Source organism: Mobula hypostoma, chromosome 2 (assembly GCF_963921235.1).
Source record: "Mobula hypostoma chromosome 2, sMobHyp1.1, whole genome shotgun sequence".
NCBI lineage: Eukaryota > Metazoa > Chordata > Chondrichthyes > Myliobatiformes > Myliobatidae > Mobula > Mobula hypostoma.
Genome location: NC_086098.1, coordinates 118,982,117 through 119,003,288, shown reverse-complemented (window position 1 = coordinate 119,003,288; position 21,172 = coordinate 118,982,117). Strand labels below are relative to the sequence as shown.

General features: G+C 39.9%; 1 protein-coding gene across 1 annotated transcript in view; it reads right to left on the bottom strand.

The window, feature by feature from the left end:
- The window catches only part of LOC134357434 (dynein axonemal heavy chain 8-like), a 141,086-nt gene that overhangs the window by 10,751 nt on the left and 109,163 nt on the right, over positions 1-21,172 (bottom strand). Inside the window, exons 17-20 of the mRNA XM_063069014.1 lie at positions 18,733-18,854; positions 16,672-16,772; positions 10,944-11,040; positions 1,564-1,705 (exon numbers count right to left, since the gene is read on the bottom strand). Of these exons, the coding sequence (XP_062925084.1) occupies positions 1,564-1,705; positions 10,944-11,040; positions 16,672-16,772; positions 18,733-18,854 (462 nt within the window). The remainder of the gene's footprint in view (positions 1-1,563; positions 1,706-10,943; positions 11,041-16,671; positions 16,773-18,732; positions 18,855-21,172) is intronic.

The window sequence follows — 21,172 nt, the reverse complement described above, 5'->3', positions numbered from 1 at the left end:
TAAATGACTCTTAGATAGGTACATGGAACTTAGAAAAATAGAGGGCTGTGCAGTAGGGAAATTCTAGGCAGTTTCTAGAGTAGGTTAAATGGTTAGCACAACATTTTGGGCTGAAGGGCCAGTGATGTGATGTAGATTTCTATGTTCTAAGTGAGCAACAGAGTTTTGTGAGGTGGATTCATGTGAACATTGCCATACCTCAGTTTAATACAATGACCAGCTCAAGAAATGTCTAAAAAGAACATCGCTATTCTCAGCAGCAAAGGTGCTGCTACCCCACAACTTGTTAGATATCTTGCTCTGCCTAGTAGAACTATAATAGATCTACTTTATACAAGAGTATTCTAATATTTATGGCAAATGCCATTCTTCTATCGACCAATAAAGCTCCATTTTTTAATGCTTTGGGTAACCACTTGGAATAGGCTGAAAACACAGAAGTTCCAACAAGAAAAAAGAAAAGTGAACTTAGTCATCCAAATATATATATAATTCAAGAAGAATTTAAGCGTTCAGAAAAATATCCAAAAGAGTTATACAAGAATGGTTCCAGAATTAAGGAATTTCAGTGACAATTTTGGATTCCTCACCTAAATAGTCAATCACATTTTCTGTCTGCATGAACTGTGTAAGAAACTATGGAATTTTGGAAAACGATGACAATGCATCCATTATCTTTATACTGATCAAAATGTATTTCTTTTATCAATGTCATCTGAGACAGTAAACCATTATTTCAGAAATAGAAATTTCCATACTATACAACACTGTTGGCAACCGTATTTTACATTGAATATTCAGGCATCTAATGTCCAAATTATTCTCCGGTATTTACATAAAAAAGGTTCTCAATTCCAAATGTTTCATTGAGAATATGATGCAAAGTGAATCGAAAGTGTTCAGGTCTCAAGATAGGATTTTGATACTGAATTATTTTATGATTAATTGATATTTATTTGAGCCAAATTATTTAGTGTACTTTGAATATAACTAAGAGGTTTTATTGAGGAAAATAGAGGGAGGCTTTTACTGAAAATTTATGAGAGTGTTTAATAAATCGGGACCTTCAAAGGCTTGCACGCCTATGTGTATTTTGAAATATTTATCTCACGACAAAATTAAATCACATTTTCATAGATACTACATTGTATATTTGAAAATTACAAAATTTGTATTCATGGATATACTGCTCATCACTGGATGTGGCTGATAATAACTGGAGCTCTCCGTGTATCAATAATGATGATTCAGTGATGATAATAATGATTTTAAAATAATCAAGGATGAAAATTTATATAAGAACAACCATTTTCAATAATGTTTAATTTTTCTTTGAAGTTACAGAGTGCACAAAACAGTGCCCCCTTGCAAGCTAGTTTCTAGTCCAGCAGCTATTAATGGTTGTTATAATTTGCATATTAATATTCTGTGTTACAAAATTACCAAATATTGAAATTCAGGCCTACTTTTCCCTTTCAAAAATTATACTAAGAATATGTTGTTACAAACAGAAAAGAAAAGACCAGGTCCAACAACCTCTATGCTTTTACAAGCATCACTTACCTGCCATCTTCAATGTATCATAAGTACCATCATGATGATATTTTGACTGCCTCCACTGATGCACTTTACGGTTCACTTCCAAAATCATCTGGATTGTTCTCTTGATACCATACTGAATTTCATCCAGATTCGGTACCAAAATCTATTACCCAAAAGGTAATGCAAATTTACCAAGAAATATATTGTTTAGAATCAACATGCTCTAACTCTCAAAGAGAGTTTACTTCAATCTAGCATAACTCTGCTGAGAGCATAAATTTGTTTTATACAAAGTTCCCAGTTACTCACAATTCTAAAATTTTAATGCAAGTACAAGGGAAGGATGGCAATCTTATTGCAAAGTATTCTGTCTGTTGTAAGTTAACAAACATTCATTGCTTTTTAAGTATAGTATCTTAACATCTTGATAAAGAGCATAGAAATCAGGGGATGGGAGAACTATGAAGAGATGATTATCTAAAAGAAAACATAGATCATTCACAAAACAGTCTGTAAGAGCTGGCAAAAGGTCTTGTTCAAAAAGATCATATGTTAGTAAGAATTTTTTTCCCAAAAATCAAGGTTTATAATTTTTCCATGATCACCTGTGTTTATTTTGGAATATGATAAAGGATCTGAACAAGGTTAACTCATACCCCATGAGGTCTCCTGCATCAGTCCCAACTTGGACGAGGAAAACTCCTTCTGTCAGCTGCATTACAAACTCACCACCAGTTACATCTTCCCCGACCCATCCCTTGCTTCTTTCTTGAGGGACCACTCTCCAAAGTAACTGCCCTGATACAGCCATTCCTTCCCATCCACCTCTCCCTGACCCTTGGCACTTCCCTCTGCAATTGCAGGAAGTGTAAAAGTTATCCCAACACCTCTTCCCTCACCATCATTCAGGAATGCCCTTCCAGGTGAAGTAAAATTTACATGCACTTATATCAGGTGTTTTCGATGTGGCCTCGACATTGAGAGTAAATGTTTGGTCGAGCAGCTACACTTTGTGCTCAATGGCCATCCTGAACTCCCAGTGCCAGTCATTTCAACTCCCCTCCCACATCGAATTATCTTCAGCCCCCTACACTGCCAGAGTGGTTAAACACAATCTAGAGGAAGAGCACCTCATATTTCACCTAAGCAGCAATCCAATGGCATAAACGCTGAATTTTCCAATTTCAGGTAGCCCGCACCCTTGCTATTGCTTTCTCTCTCCACATGATCCATCTAGGTCCTTGCACACACACCCTTCGTTCCAAACCTCACAACCCCACTCCTCCCAGCCATGTTCCCCAGTTCCTCTCCCTTCCTCATCTGATCTGCCATTCACCCACACATTCCACCCACTCAGTCCCCTATCCCTTCCCTACCCCACTGTTCCCCTTTTGCCTATTATCCTTTCCTTATCTGGTTTCACTCATCATCTTCATTTCTTACCAGATTCAATGCAGCCCTTGTCTCCACCATCACCTTCCAGCCTCTGTTATTACCTCTAGCCCTTCCTTTCCATCTGCCCACCAACCCTTCCTCTCCTGGAGCAAACTATTACTTGTCACTTCCTGCCTCATCACACCCCCACTTCTCTAAACCGGCTGTTATCCCTTTACCCTCTCATCTTGATGCAGCGTCTTGATCTGAACTGTCAACTATCCCCTGGCCTACACAAATGTTGCCTGACCTGCTGAGTTCCTCTAGCAGATCCCAGTATCTGCAGCCTTTTGTGCCTTCTTCAGATAATTATTCAGTGCTCCTCCATGTTGAACATTTGGGAGAAGCACAAAACTGGTAAAGGCATAAACCATTTCAGACATAATCTTTCATAAACAAATTTGTGTCCACTGTCTGTGCTTAATGTGTCAGTCTAAATTAAGGTTTATTTTTTTTACTTAGAATGGATTCTAAAAATTTTCACATTACTGAAAATGAATCCAGCTGACCTGTAATTACTTAGCTCATCCCTATTTCTATTTTTAAACAATGTATATTGCTATCCAATTGTTTGGTACCTGTTGTGTCTGTGTAACTACATATCAATGAAATAAAAACATGCAGGAAGTGGCTTTAACTGGTGTATTCACATTGCAGTGAGAGCGAGAGAACAATGTGCATGTGCAGACAACAGATCGATATGTAGTGCTAAGAGGGGAAGGTGTCCTTGCGCTAAAGAAATAGATTCACACATTTCACTTCCTCCCCCTTTAGATTAATGCAACATAAAAAAGTAAATGTACAAAACATTCAATTTCCCTTTCTTCAACCATATTCCAAATAAACATACTTTCACAGTAACAGTCTATAACTAACTTCACTACACTAAAGATTCAGTCTTTTGGGTGGCACTCAGTTCCTTTCAGGATAGCACTTCTGGACCTGTGGTGTGGCATCAAGTTTGGTAGCTGTCTTGTCTAAGACAACGTTTTCAGATGCTGATATCACATTGCTGTCAATGTCTACTGTCCAGTGGCCCTGACCTCACACATCATGAAGACTCTAGAGAGGCTGGTCCTGGCTCACCTTCGACCCCTGGTCCAATCTGGCCTCGATCTGCTGGAGTTTGCCTATCAGGAGCACAATGGAGTTGACGATGCTGTCCTCTACCTGCTGAACAGAGCTGACTCCCATTTGGATAAGCAAGGTAGCTCTGTGAAGTTCATATATTTTTGATTTCCCAAGTGCTTTCAATACCATACAGCCTTCATTGCTGGGAGGAAAAGCTCCATTCAATGCAGATTGGCACTTCTATTGTATCCTGGATAATGGACTACCTGACTGGCAGACCACAGTTTGTGCGGCTTCAGAGCTGTGGGGACTGTATTAGTTCCCTTCTTGTTTACCCTGTATACCTTGGACTTTAGATACAACACCGAGTCATGTCATCAACAGAAATTTTCTGATGACTCAGCACTAATAGGGTGTTCAAAGTGTCACATACCCCGTGATGGAGGTTACGAACCAGCAGAGATGGAAAACACTTTGGAGTCTCGTATTGCTATAAACTAATAATATTTATTAGTAACTACGCAATACAGTAATATAAATGTAAATAAATCAAACAGGTTAGCAATGATTATATATAAAAGTAAGTGTGGAATATATATTTATGAAAAAAACCAAGCTTCTTTAAGTCTAGGGGTAAAAAGATTCAGTCTTACTATGTTGAGTAAAGTTCAGCTCAGTTCAGTTCAGTTCGTGGTATTTAGTTGAGTAGTGATGGAGAGAGAGAGAGAGAGAGAGAGAGAGAGAGAGTGAGTTGAGTCTTCAGGTGAGCTGATACCGTCGATCTTCTCGTCGTCCTCCGAAATCCTTCACAAGTCACCGACTGTGACCTTAACCAGGGGGACTGGTCTTCTGTGGTGGAGCTATCACCCAGGCGAGGGTGGACACATAGACAACTCCCCACCAGCCAACCCCTTCTCCTTCAAACTGGAATAGCAATTTGGATCAATCCGCCTGATTGATCCTCCAAAACCCACTTTCTCTGCGGGCATAACAATGCTCATTCAGTGTCCAGATCATGTGTCCTGAGGTCTGTATCATCTGACCTCCTATTTATTTCTCTGTGCTGAGCATCACCTGTCATTCAAAGAGTTCCTCCCTCCTTTGTCTGTAAAGGAGTACAAGCAGGCAACAAGTCCTTGGAAGTAACATCAATAACCAGCTGAAAATCATAACATCGAGTGTCCACCACCTTCGGTCACCATAGCAACCTTCGAGCTGCTTGGTGCTGTCTCAAACTCCCAACTCGGTAAAAATCCAAAGTTACTTCCAATGCCTTAAAGTGACAGTCCAACTGTTAATCTTCGTCTCTCTCTCTCTTCAAAAGCAACATATCGGCGGTAAATAACTTTGTCTCTCTCTCTCCTTTCCAAACAAGCCATCAATGATAAATGTCTCTCTCCAAACAGTTAATAGGGGTACTCCAGGATCCCCTCACAGAAGGGAGGACACGAGGATGTATACAGGGTCCAGGTGGAGGACTTTGTCAAACAGAGCAAGCTGAATCATCTGTAGCTCAACATCAGTAAGACAAAGGAGATGGTGATTAACTTTGGGAAGACTAAGCCTGCACTGCTCCCTATTACTATTGACGATGATGACCTACAAGTACCTGGGGTCTACCTGGATGACAGACTTGAATGGAGCACCAACACAGAGGCTATGTACAAGAAGGGCCAGAGTCGCCTCCACTTCCTGAAGAGACTGAGGCCCTTTGGAGTATGCAGGCCTTTCCTTCACATGTTCTACCAGTCTGCTGTTGGCATATAATCTTCTATGCAGCGGTGTGCTGGGCTTCTCTGTGGATTGTCACCTTGTCGCAGTGGAGAGGCTTGTGTGGTCCTGAGATCCTGAGAGCGATGTCGTCTGGAGCTATGCTCCTGGCAGGGTCACCCATGGCGGTAAGGTCAAGGGTGAGGTCCCTGACAAAGAACAATCCAACCAAGACCTCAACGGTGGAACAGGCGGATGAGGTTACTTTGAACTCAATGGCTGTGAAGGCGGGTGAAGGCTGCAACAAATCCATCAGCTCCAATCATCATGGTTTCCATGCCATTGGAATCAGTTGGTTGATTTGTGAAGTATCGTGTGCTTCTTGGAGTGCAACATCAAGTACACGTTAAACAAATACACACACAGGCGTCTTCGCTCTGTACGGAACGAAGACCATCATCCTCGACCTCAAGAGATAGTCACAACAACGACGGTGTGCTGAGGCAATGGCATCAACACTAGTGATGTCAACAGGTTCAATAAACTGATTTAAAAGGTTATTACAGGAGTTAAACTGGATGCATTGGAGGCTGTGGTAGAACAAAGGACCATATGGCAAATCCAGGAAATTCTGGACAATATTTCTCACCCTCTGCATCATGCCACTTTGGCTGAACAGAGGAGCATTTTAGTAATAGACTAAGACAACTGCATTGCTCCAAAGAGCGCTATATGAGATCATTCTTACCCTTGGCCATTAGACTCTATGAGTCAACCTATAGCCAGGGAAGTGATGACCCCTGTACATTTGTATATATCTGTGTACTTGTAATGCTGCTGTGACAATGTAATTTCCTTTGGAATCAACCTATCTATCACTGAGAGGTAAGTCCAGTGGCTGTAATATGTCCATCTTAATCACTTTTGTCAGACTCTGTATTGTCTGATTCTGTTTCATATTCAGTCACTTTATGCATTTACTTAGTTTTGTGTGACACAAAAACTCAATGTGTTTTTTTCTCTTTGGCCGTGCTTTTTGTTTGACTTGCACACTCTCTCTTTGTGCCCTTGTCTATGACACTTTCTGCAATTGTTTTCTTTGAACCAATAGTCATTTGCATCATGGGAGGATTTGCCACATTGATAACATTTTAGGCTTTCTGCACCATTCAGGGAGATTTTGTGTATTTCACATCCTAATCTCTTTTTCTGTCATTCTGCTACATCCTTTACTGCAGTCTCTAATGATATTGCAATGGTCAGTGCCCATGCTAAGGTTAGGTCTCTTTCTGACAGTAGCCTCTCTTAAGTGCTTTGACTATGCATGCCACATACAAGCCTGCTCCTTAATGCTTCAGAAAGTCCACCTCTAAAGTCACAGTAATGGGAAAGTTTGTGCAGTTCTGCAAAGTATTCAGAAATGCTTTTATCCTTTGACTGATTCCTTTTGTAAAATCTAAATCTCTCAGCTATTACCAGCATTTAGGGCTCAAATGATTTTGTAAAATTGTAACAATTTCATTGAACATCTTGCTTGCTGGCTTTTCAGGAGTTACAAAATTGCATAAGAGACTGTATGACCTAGCACCCATTAAGCTAAGAAGTGTGGAGGCTTTCTTTTGCTCAGCCACATCGTTTGCCTTACAACAGAGTTCAATTCTCTCGACATATGACTCTGAACCTTCATTAGCACCAACAAATTGTCAACTTTCCTGACTAAAGACATCATTTTTATTTCCACTTTAGCTTTGCTAGTTGTGCGCCTTTCATTGTGTACATGCAATGTGCTCATATGTCCCTTTGCTAACGTCCATGATTGTCTTCCACACTGCTGACGCAGTTTGTGATATTTTCTGACATTCAGGTTCATACTTGTCATCAATTTGTTGTGTCCATGCAACTACATAACAATTAAATAAAAACACACGTGCGGGAAGTGGCTTTCACTGGTGTATTCACATTGAGGCGAGAGAGAGAGAGAGAGAGAGAGTAATGCTTACATGCAGACAATAGATCAATACATAGTGCTAAGGGGAGTCATTACTCTAAAGGAAATACATCCATACTTCTGGCTAGGGAAGACTAGAAACTTTAATTAAGATGATGTAAAGAACATTCAGGCATGGAATGATAAGTATTATTCATGCCACAAAAATGCCAGGAAATGCCCATCACCAACAAAATAGAGTCTAACCATCTATTTTTGACATTCAATTCTATTACTATTTCTAAATGCTGCACTAACAAACTCCTGGGGCCAATAATGACCAGAAATTTAAGTGGACCAACATGTAAATGATAATGATAGAATGATGGAGTAATGCAGCTTGCATGCTGGCCCTTCAGGCCAATGAGTCCATGCTGACCCAGCTAGGCCCAATTGCCTATGTTCAGCCCAGTTTCTCCATGTACCTATCCAAAGGCTTCTTAAATTGTACCTGCCTCAACCACCCCTTTTTGGCAGATTACCACCCTCTGCATGGAAAAAGCTGCCCCTCAGGTCCTTTTTAAATCTTTCTCCTCTCACCCTAAATCTATTCTCCCTGGTTTTGGACTGCCCTGCCTGGGGAAAAGACTGTTACTATCCACTTTATCTATAGCTCTCATAACTTAAAATATTTTTATTAGATTCCATCCTCCCACCCACTGATATAGGTATATCTATTGTCTAGGTGATCCAAGGCCGCATGGAGAGCCAATGAGATTGAGTCCGTTATAGACCTATTGTGGTGATAAGCAAATTGCAGCAGATCCAGGTCCTTGCTTAGGCAGGAATTGATTCTAACCAGAACCAACCTCTCAAAGCACTTCATGAACATAGATGTGAGAGCTACTAAATGATAGTCGTTAAGGAAAACCACTCTGCTTTTCTTGGTCACTGGTATAATTGTTGCCCTTTTGAAGCAGGTGGGAACTTCTGACTATAGCAAAGAGAGATTGAAAATGTCTTTAAACACTCCCGCCAGTTGGTTGGCACAGGTTTTCAGAGCCTTACCAGGTACTCTATCAGGGCCTGTCACCTTGTGAGGGTTCATCTTCTTGAAAGATAGCCTGACATTGGCTTCCAAGACAGTGATCAGAGGGTCACCAGTTGCTGCAGGGATCCTGATAGCTATAGTTTTATTTTCCCTTTTAAAGCGAGCATAAAAGTTGTTGAACTCTTCTGGAAGTGAAGCATCACTGCCATTCATGATGTTGGGTTTCACTTTGTAGGAAGTAATGTTCTGCAAACCCTGCCAGAGTTGTTGTGCATCTGATATTGCCTCCAACCTTTCCATACCTCTTGAAATAGCCCTCCGCAAGGCATACCTGGTTTTCTTGTACATACCTGGATCACCAGACTTGAATGTTACAGGGATAGCCCTTAGTAGACTATGAACCTCCTGGTTCATCCACAGCTTTTGATTTGGGTATGTACAGTAAGATCTCGTAGGCACAAATTCAACCACACAGGATTTAATGAAGTCAGCGACAGCATAGTCATTCAGACTCGAAGATGAATCCCCAAATACAGTTCAGTCCACCGATTCAAAGCAGTCCTGTAAATTACCCTGTGCCTCCCTTGTCCAAACTTTCTCGGTCCTCACTGCTGCTGCTGCAGCAGTCTTCAGTCTCTGCCTATACTCAGGGAGCAGGACAGCCAGACTTTCCAAAGCGTGGATGTGGGATAGCACAGTAAGCATTCTTGATGGTGGTCCAGTGTGGTGGTTCCTCTAGTATTACAAGTGATTTACTGATAATAATTAAAGATTTTTTTCAAGCTGGCCTGGTTAAAATCCCAAAACAAGATGGAGAAGGCACCAGGATATGCTGTTTCATGTCTGTTGATTACATCATCCAGTTCATCGAAAGCTTGCTTTTCACTAGCCTGAGGGGGATGTACACCACTATCAAGATGATTGCTGAGATCTCCTGCAGCAGATAAAACGGACAGCACTTGATTGTGGAGTGTTCCAGGTCTGGTGAACAGGACTGGGGCAGTACTGCCACGTTTGTACACCACGAGGAGTTGATCATGAAGAGTACTCCACCTCCTCTGCCTTTGCAAGATTCAGCAGTCCTATCTTGGTGGTGTACTGCGAACCCATCAAGCTGAATTGCTGCATCCAGAAGCAAAAGGGTTAACCAAGATTCCGTGAAACAAAAAACACAAGTAGTCCTCATATCCCTCTGGTACAGCACTCTAGCTGTGAGATCTTCAATTTGCCAGCAAGATGGTCGGTATTGGGAGTTAAAAACTGCATTTCCTTAAATGAACTTTTAATCCAGCCCGGCATCCCCTCTTCTACTCTCTGCTCGGCATCTGCTGCATTAAAGGGGAAGCGTGGCATCAATCAGAGTCCATTCAAGTTGTCGATTTTAAGTCATGGTAGATTTTCAATTACATTGAAACAACATTATTAACTGTTTACGGACCTTTAATGTAGTTATGGTTCACAGCCGTAACAGACTGAAGCAGGAGTATTTGATGGTATTCGCCAGAGCTGCATACACGAGTCACCAACTGGGAGGCACCCCAAAAGTATATACTCCTTGGTCCCTCTGCTCCATTATACTCTCTAGTACCCTAACATTCGTAGCAAAAGTCTTTGGTTTGACTTTCCAAAAATGCATTATTCACACTTACCTATACTGAAATACATTTGACACTATTTAGTGCACTTCCGTAGCTAATCAAGATCCCCCTGTAATCTACAATAATCTTCATCACTATCAACAACATCTAATTTCATGACATCCACAAACTTGGTGATCAAGCCTTGCATATTTGCATCCAAATCATTTACATCCATAAGTAACAAATAACAAGGGTCCCAACTGCAACCCCTGCGGCATACTACTAGTCACGAGCTTCCATTTTGAGAAATTACATTAAATCTGAATTTTCAAAGGGAAATGATTGAAAACTTGAAGTGAAATTGTCTGTAGGCTACATGAGAAAATAAAAAGGAGCATGGGACTGATTAGTATTACACAAACTTGGCCTCAGTGACTTATGAGGTCAGTTGTTTAGTGTGTACAGCTTGCTGTGTTTACTTCAAACATGAAATTGCCTTGGTATCTCTATTGAAATAAAAGATACAATGACAATTGCCCAAATGCCAGAATCAATCACAGTGATTTAAAAGCTGTTTCTGTACTTTATAATTGTAGACAAGTTTCATTATACTGCAATAATTACATACCACATTTGGAATTGCCAAGTGAACCTCAACCTTCAAAAAGGGGGCAAATTCTTCAACATTGTTTAAGTAGCCATATTGTCCTCTTCTACCATAGGTGCTGAACCAAACAAAATAAATGGTATTTAAGTGAAAGTAAAATGTGTTTTCTTCTAAAAGTTAGTTTATTCATAAAATGTTCAGTAAAACAAACAGAGCATGGCATTATCTTCATTCAATGAATGATGCATGTACTTCCATTCACATAATATTCATAAAATGTTGATAAGTTACTCTTGTTTCATACCCAAACATTTTCTAAGTATAATGTTTGAGAGGTTGTTACACATGGCCCAAACCTTCAAACCCTCATTGTCAAGTGGTGGGAGAATCTTATATTTGTGTCCTTTCCCCACAGTGCCTTCGCAGAAACTGCAACAAAATTTTCAATGTACCTTAGCATACATCCCTGCAAAGTGCAATGTGCAAGTTGGTAGCATCTGGCTGTGGACAACCCCATGCATTAGAAGACCAACAGATTTCAAGCAAACCAAAGTGTCTTTCACCAAACTATAGAACAGCTACCAAACTCAATGCCACTGTTCATCAATAGGCCTGTGGGCTTATAGATTGCAGCTGCTGAAAAACATCTAAGTTTTGCTTAAATGTGATGATAATTTGTTCTTCTACCTTTCTTTCAAATAGTGAAATCCAGATGCTTCTGGATGAGAAAAATAGACCGTCATCTCTCTACTAATGTTTCTATCACTTCTATGCCCTTCGATTTATGTTCAGTTTGCCAGTGGAAAAAGGCTCTTCCTTCTGAAGCCTCTCAATTAATTATCCCCTCAATCTCCACCATTCTGAAGAAAACTTGAGTCAGGTCACCAGTGATATCACATCTTTCATACATAGGAAAGTTGTGCTAGAAATATAAACAGCACTAACCCTGTGATAGAATGAATATCACGCAAAATTCCAGAGCACCTTTCCTTCTCTGACTCTCAGTGCAGCCTCAAATAAAAGACTGCACTAATATCCCTTTTTGGCTACCCTATTGATTTGTCCTGCAGTATTTCAGGATCTGTGAATGTTGAATCTAAGACCCTTGTGCTCTATCATGCCAAAATATTCGAAGTACTTTATATATCCCTGTCTTGTTGCACCTTCCAAATGCCTCACTTCAAAATGCTCTGAATTTTAATTTCTTTTGCCACCCCTCTGGCTCAATTGACACACCATCTTTCTATACTGCTATTGAAAGCATTCCTTCTCAATGTCACAGTCAATTATTGTATCATCTCAAACAACAGGAATTCTGCAGAAGCTGGAAATTCAAGCAACACACATCAAAGTTGCCGGTGAACTTAGCAGGCCAGGCAGCATCTCTAGGAAGAGGTACAGTTGACGTTTCAGGCCGAGACCCTTTATGTCCTGACGAAGGGTCTCAGCCTGAAACGTTGACTGTACCTCTTCCTAGAGATGCTGCCTGGCCTGCTGCATTCACCAGCAACTTTGATGTGTGTTTATTGTATCATCTGCTTTTTTATAATGTCCCTAAATCATATAGGAGGGAGACTGAAAATTTGGTTGAATGGTGCCATAAAAGAACCTCGCACTCAACGTCAGCAAAACCAAACAGCTGGTTATCGACTACAAGATGAAGAAGCCGGAGGTCCATGAGCCAGTCCTTTGCAGTGGGGAGGGTCAGCAAGTTTAAATTTCTTGGTTTTATCATATCCGAGGATCTGTCCTGGGACCACCATGTGAATGCCATCATAAAGAAGGCACGACAGCAACTCCACTATTTTAGAAGTTTGTGTAGATTCAGCATGTCACCAAAAACCTCAACAAACTTCTGTAAATGCACAGTGGAGAGTATGCTAACTGGTTGCATCACAACCTGGTATGGAGACACCAATGCCCAGGAATAGAAAAGCTACAGGGAGTGGTGGATACAGCTCTATCTATCTCAGGCAAAACCTTCCCCAGGATTGAGCATATTTACCAGAAGCACTGCCATAAGAAACCAGCATCCATCATCAAGGACTGTCACCGTCTAGACCATGCTCTCTTCTTATTGCTGTCATCAGGGAGGAGGTACAGGAGCCTTAAGTCCAACACCACCAGGTTCAGAAACAGCTATTAGGCTACAACCATCAGGCTTTTGAACCGACATGGATAACTTCACTCACCACAACTCTAAGCTGATTCCACAACCTACAGACTCACTTTCAAGGACTCTACAACCCATGTTTTTTATTTGCACAATACATCTTCCTTTGAAAATTGGTTAACGTATTTCTTTATTTTCCCGTAAATTCCTGCAAGAAAATGAATCCCAATGTAATATTTGGCAATATATATATACTTTGATAATAAACACTCAAGTTTCAACTATTGTCAAGTTCGCCAATGACACAGCAGTGGTGCACCATCACCAGCAAAGATGAGACGGCCTACAGAGAAGAGGTGGAAGAGCTTGAGGCCTGTTGCCAGGCAAATAACCTTTTTCCTCAATGTCAAAAAGACAAAGGAGATGGTTATCAACTTCAGGAGAACTCGCACCACTTACACCACCCCTCTCTACATTGGTGGCATATTGGGGGCACAGCAGTGGAAACCACGAGCAGTTTCAAACTTGCACGATTTCTTGTGGTTCCAGAACACACACTGCATTATCAGGAAAATTCACCAATACCTCTACTTTATGAGGAAGCTAAAAAGAGCTCTACAATGCATATCTACACTCACATCATTCTGCACGTGCAGAGTAGAGGGCATCCTAACATGCTGCATCACTGCAAATACAGAAACTACACTGTTGCAGACAAGAAGTCTCTCCAACCAGTAGACAAAAGTGCCCCATCACATCACCATCACTAGCCGACACCCCATTAAAGACATATAAATGTCTTTGCTGGTGCCAGAAAAGTTCCAGTAACATCATGAAAGATCCCACCCACCCTGTTCATGGACTCCCTTCAGGTGGACACTGCAGAGCATCCCCGCCAGTACCACCAGACTTAAAAAAGTTACTTTCCCCAAGCAGTAGGCTGATAAACACCTCCTTCCATTAACCAAGCCCTCTACACCCCCAGCCATCATTATTTTATCATTTCCTGTCAGTCACTTGATGTACAGACACTCCAGTGCCCAGCACCACTTTATGGACATATACTCAATCTATGTATACAAACTATTTTATGTAATAATGTATCTACACATATTTATTAATAATTGTGTTCTTTATCTTATTGTGTATATTTGTGCTGCATCAGATCTGGAGCAACAATTATTTCATTCTCCTTTACACTTGTGTACTAAAAATGGCATTAAACAATCTTTTTTAATACATATATTATGATATATTTCATATGCTGAAGTTCATTTTGACACTGATTGTTTGCATGATGGTGCTTCTTCAGAAAGATTTATTTACCATGAAGAGTAGATTACTATCAGCTACAGAGAAAGGAATTAGCAAGAATATCGTCACATGGTTAAGGTGAAGTATGTATCTGACAGGGTCCGACACAAGGATCAAAGACAATCTAAGTGCTCTCAGTATAGGGAGAAGTGTGTTATCATGAATTGAAAATCAGTTATCACATAGAAGACCAAGAGTTGGAATAAATGTGCCATTTTCAGGCTGTAAGGATGTAACCAGCAGAGTACACAAACATCAAATTTTGGCCTTCAATTATTTAAATTTTATGATAATGAACTGAAGGAGGATGGAAAGTATAAGGAATTGAATTTTGCCAATGACACAACAAGTGTGAAGGCATGTTACAATGCGAATATTTGGATTCTACACCGGACTTGAATGATCGGGTGAAAATTAGGCAAATGGACTTTCATATGTTAAGTGAAACATCAATTGCCTCAGTTTTAGGATTCAAAAGACAGGCTATAAAAATGGAGAAGAACAGCAAATTAATGGAGTACATGGGGGTCTAAATGCTCTTATGCATGGAAAATAAATTGGCAGCAGCCAAGCCCACCAGTATTTAGGAAGGAAAATGGTATTATAGTCATTACTTCAAGGGGATTTGAGTTTAGAAACATCAAACTATTGTTACTATTTGTTGATAGAACAAAGGAAAATTGTACTGGGTGTTAGCAAAACTGCACCTAATAAAGTATTAATAAATATGTGGAAGACAGATGTAGGCTCCATTTCTGCATATAAAATATGTATTGTCCCTTAAACCTTTCCATTTCTTATCACTTGACAGGAGCTTTGTTGAATTGCAATATTTTTGTGATTGTCAATGAAAATTCCAGAGTCATTACCCCATTTATGACAATGCAAAGTGGGGCATGAACTATGCCCCATTGAAATGGTACCTTCTGAACTCAAGCAACAGGTATCTTTTATAGCAAACACATGAAAAAATTTAATGGCTTTGTCATGAACATTAGATGCAGATAAGATACGACTAGGGCCAGATATGATATTCCCTAAATTATGCTGATTATATTTAAGGTAGTATATGGAGGGCATGATCATTGTATATTTACATCACACTTAAGAACAATGAATTACAGGCATAATGTCACCATCACCACTGTTGGAATGCATTGCCATGGCTTTCCATCTCAATACAGCAATTTCTGTCAGCAGTTGTATGACATCCATAGGTTCTCATATTAGTTAGCTATTACTGATCGAGGTTCTTACAGCCGTAAGAAATACTATGTCTCCTACATTTCCAAAAACATGAACAATTCCAAAAGCACATTGAGAATCAGTGTAGATATTTGCTGATTTTCCTTCTGGCAACTTACAGGCTTTTATCAGAGACTTTAACTCTGTCTGTTGTACAGAGGTACCAGGAGCCATGCTTCCTAAAGCCAGCATTTCAGTTCCAGAAACAGCCATTTGAATTCCTCTCTCAATCGTTGAGAAGCCATCAGTGTATCGACACAGATCTTTGGCAGAGTAATGACTAACAGGTTGCTGTTGGTCACCATGTTCTTGAGTTAAGACTGCTATCAGACGTTTCCCAGATCCCATCTGTCAGGGGGGAATCCCAGATCTAAAAAATTACCTGCTGAGCTGGTCTATAAATGCCCAAAGGGCCAGTTCCTTGTCACCCCAGACCAACAGAGAGCACGTGTACCCTAGAGGTCATAGGATTAGGAGTTACCTCCCTCTTCCCCTTCCACTCTCCGTTGCGTTGTGCACTTATGCTGCTTAAAACATTTATGGAGGATTTCTATCCTAATGTAGTTATATTTTTGAGTTGTAGTGGCACTGCTGCATCTCCAGGCTCCATTTCCTACTTGAACCATGTACCAATCTATTCTCTCAGACACAACTTGTTACAAGGGCAGTGCTGGGACAAATTGGCTGACAGAGAACTGCCAGTGTGAAAGGAATATGGTCTTAGCCTGTCTGGGAATGATGGACATCACTGATGGGAGAAAGGCCTTGTTGGCTTGGGAGCATATGGGGCATCCAAGAAATACAAACCCACTAATGTAAATTTCGATGAGAAACACCAGGTCAAACATACAGGGTGGTACAACATAATCTGGAAATGTAATCCACTGCCAGTTAACATAATTTTCAGCTGCACAGACCACTTGATTTGAAGCTACGAAATGCAATGTCTTAAAACTATGGGAGTGCTTGCTTAGATCAATAAAATTGCACATTAAAATCATTCACGTTACTTGTTTGATAAATTTGGATCTGACAAATTTTGTTTCTTCGTAACTTCCACATTGCAAATACACTTACTTGAAGATTCTTCTTTTGATTATTTCTAAAGACAGATGTGTAGATTTCACTAAAGCATCCAGCAACTGACGGCTAAAATGTGCATAAAGTTCTGTAACATCCTAGAATACACAAAATACATAAATCTTGAGGAAAATTACTGAAATATGATAAATCAGTTCCATTTTATAGTCATTTATTCATAAGAGAGGATATTCATCCCACTGTACAGAGTCAGATATCTGAATTCAATTTCACTGTCCTTTCTCAATCCATTGCATTGCCCTAGCACTTGTGGAGAATGGCAAGACACATGTGATTACTTTTATCCTAAACAGTAAGTCCATAATTATCTACTATGGATCTCCCCAGCATAAGTTCCTGGATGAATATGGTTCCCTCCTTCCCTCCACAAAGGTTAAGGACATGAACCATAGATCAGCTTTCTGTCACCAATTTTCTGAATAACCATCTCCTGTCCCTGCTGGCCACTTACATTCCTTTGTAACCCAAGCTTCATTCTGGAACAACTCTATTTGCTCCCAAACTGTCCACTAACCAATAATTCAGATCCAACCATGGGTAGCACTAGACAGTACATACCACTTTAGAAAAGTGTAACACTTATCCAATTGTAGTCAGTCTTTGGTGCATGTGTGTACATAAAAACATGAAGAGGGGTAAATTTATCATAATTCATTAATTAACCCCACATTCTCTCTTCACCTCATAATGACTGAATATCTAATCATTTCAGTCTTTAATGTACTTGTCAACTATATATTTAATGCAGAAAATTCCAAAGGATTGCTCCCACTGAAACTTGTTTAAAATTATCACTCTTCAGCCTCACAATCCGAATCAGGTTTATTGTCACCGGCATGTGACGTGAAACTTGTTAACTTAGCAGCAGCAGTTCAATGCAATACAAAAACTAGCAGCGAGAAAAAAATAATAATAAATAAAATAAAACATAAATCAATTATGTTTATTGAATAGAATAAAAAAAATACAAAAACAGAAATACTGTATATTAAAAAAAAATTGGTAGTGTCCAAAGCTTCAATGTCCATTTAGGAATTGGATGGCAGAGGGGAAGAAGCTGTTGCTGAATCGCTGAGTGTGTGCCTTCAGGCTCTGTACCTCCTACCTGATGGTAACAGTGAGAAAAGGGCATGCCCTGGGTGCTGGAGGTCCTTAATAATAGGTGTCCAAGATGGAGCTGACTAGATTTACAACTTTCTGCAGCTTCTTTCGGTCCTGTGGAGTAGTCCCTCCATACCAGACAGTGATGCAGCCTGTCAGAATGCTCTCTACGGTACAACTATGGAAGTTCTTGAGTGTATTTGTTGACATGCCAAAACTCTTCAAACTCCTAATAAAGTATAGCCGCTGTCTTGCCTTCTTTATAACTACATCGATATGTTAGGACCAAGTTAGATCCTCAGAGATCTTGACACCCAGGAACTTGAAGCTACTCACTCCCTCCACTTCTGATCCCTCTACCCTTCGTCTTACCCTTCCTGAAGTCCACAATCAGCTCTTTCGTCTTACTGACGTTGAGTGCCAGGTTGTTGCTGCAGCTAGTTTCATTAGTTGGCATATCTCACTCCCATACGCCATCTCATCATCACCTAAGATTCTACCAACAATGGTTGTATCATCACTTGAGACTATAACTCCTATTTAAGGACTCCAATGAAGGGAAGGTTAGTGAATCCACCTGTAAATTCTGTGTTTGAAAAACATTATGTTTTATTCTCCTAATCTCCAGAAAATATAGACCCATTCTATCTAGTCTTCCACTGTAAAAAAAAACACCACCTATTCACAGCAATAACTATTTATCCCTCACAAATTTAAAGAATTAATTTAAATGAGAATGATATTTCTTTTTACTGTAATTGTCAGTGGAGGAACTCTAGAAAACCTCAGCTTTCAAAGTTTTTACAATTATTAGGTCAAAGTTAAGTAGAACCTACAGGAAAATTATAAGCTTAAGGTTTGAAGAATGCAAGGTATAGCTACAAGCAGCTTCTTTTTGTTTAAACCTATTAATCTTTTGCAAAAAGCATATTGTACCTTTTCAAAGTCATCATCCCTATGGCTCAGAACATCATCTCCAAAAGAAGAATAGGAAGTTATTTTTTCTTCTTCAGGTTCTTCTGTAAATACAACTCGTCTACGCTCTGTGTTAAGGAAAACTAGACAAACGTTTGAGGCAGTAAGTTGTAAGTAACATTCTATTCTATTCATAATTGTAATTAAAATACATACCAGGTGATACCTACTGTATGTCGCTTTATGAAAAATAGTTATACTTTTGATCAGTTTAAAACATCTATTAAAAAATATTGTTTTCATGAAAATGTATATCCACACAACACAATTTTGCAATCTAATTGCAAAATTAACAACAGTGAATTGTACAGACAGTGACAGAATCAACAGAAATTTAACAAAAGGTGAAAAAGTATCATACACAAATTATATTAAGCCAGAGGGAAGATACATACCATACATCTCGTGAACTAAAGCACATGTAAATAAAATTTAACACATGTAAATGAAATCAAAATCTCAGACAACTAGTGTTAAATTGTTATAAGGTTTTCCGCTCCATCTCTCAGAGAATACAGATCCGCCTTATTTTTAAGTTCCCCCTCATCCTTCTACAAATCATTCTACATCCACAACCCCTCAGTTTTGATCTCCCTTCCAAAGAAAACAGATCTTAATTGTTCTTAAACTATTTAAGTCTCTCTGCAGGCTGTTTACTCAACGCTACCTGCTCCTCCACCTACCTTTGTATCATCGGCCAACTTAACTATAAATCCATTAATCCCACAGTCCAAAACATTGACAAACATCATAAAAAGCAATGGTCCCAACACTGAGCTTCCTTCAGAACCCGAGGGTGCATTCCATTAGGTCCAGGAGATTTATCTACCCTCAGACCATTGAGCTTCCTGAACACCTTCTCAATCGTAATTTTCACTGCACATACTTCACTTCCCTGACACTCTTGTATATCTGGTACACTGCAGATGTCCTCCACTGTCTTCCTATCTGAGCCTTTCAGCAGACACTTTGTGGTTCCATCTATCTGCTGGACTCAGGGCAGGTCATTCTAGATATGAACACCAAGAGATTTGAAGCTTCTAACTCCCTCTACCTCTGACTCACCAATGAGAACTGGCATGTGGTCTAACAACTTCCCCAATGATTACTTTTTTTGGTTTTGTTGAAGACTGCATGAGATCGTTACTTTGGTATCACTCCACCATATATTCTATATCACAACTGAATGTTGATTCATTAATGGCCAAGATTTGGCCAACAACAGTGGTGTTATCAGTGAGTCTGTAAATTTAGAGCAGTAATCATACAGTTGTGTGTTTAGAGCGGGGGAGGGGGAAGCACGTACCCTTGAGATGCACCTGTATTAATGGTCAGTGAGGAGGAGATGTTACGCATTAATACTGATTGAGATCTGCTATTGAGAAAGTCAAAGAGTAGTTGTAAAGGGAGGTACAGAAACTGGGTCCTGGAATTTAGTGATATGTTTGGGTGCGGGGGGTGGGGGGGTTGATAGTGTTAAATGTCAAGCTGTGGTCGATGAAAAAGCTGTCTAATATATCTGTTACTGTCTTACAGATGGTCCAGAGCAAAGTGGAGAAGCAGTGAAATAGTATTGGATGTTGACCTGTTGTGACAATAAGCAAACTGAAGGGGATCCAGGTCATTTCACAGGGTGCAGTTGGTTCACACAATAACCAGCCTCTCAAAGCACTTCAGCACCATGAATAGACAGTAAGATAGATAGATACTTTATTGATCCCAGAGGAAATTACAGTGACACAGTAGCATTACAAGTGCATAGATAAATAAATATACAAATATTAGAAGAGAAGTATGAAAGAGTAAGAACATAAGTTACCTCAATCAGTCTAACAGGAGGGCCTCATCACTTCCCCGACTATAGGTTGACTCAGTATAGGGCCTAATGGCCGAGGGTAAGAATGACCTCATATAACACTCTTTGGAGCAGTGCAGTTGTCTTAGTCTATTATTGAAAGTGCTCCTCTGTTCAGCCAAGGTGGTATGCGGAGGGTGAGAAATATTGTCCAGAATTGCCAGGATTTTCCATAGGGTCCTTTGTCCTACCACAGCTTTAGATAACAAAACAAGCCTTTCTAATCAATTTATTGAGCCTGTTGGGATCACCCGTGTTGATGCCATTGCCCCAGAACACTACTGCACAGAAGTTGTACTGGCGACAACTGACTGGTTGAACATGTGAAGGAGAGGCCTGAATACTCCAAAGGACCTCAGTCTCCTCAACAAGTAGAGATGACTCTGGCCCTTCTTGTACACAGCCTCTGATAGACTAAGATCCACTGTTAATTTTTCTCTGAATTTGCCCAAAATGCTACTCAGCTAAAGAGTCGATTAAAATGTACTTGCTAGTAATTTCTACATCTATGAACAAATAAACAAAAAAAATTATGATCAACTGGCT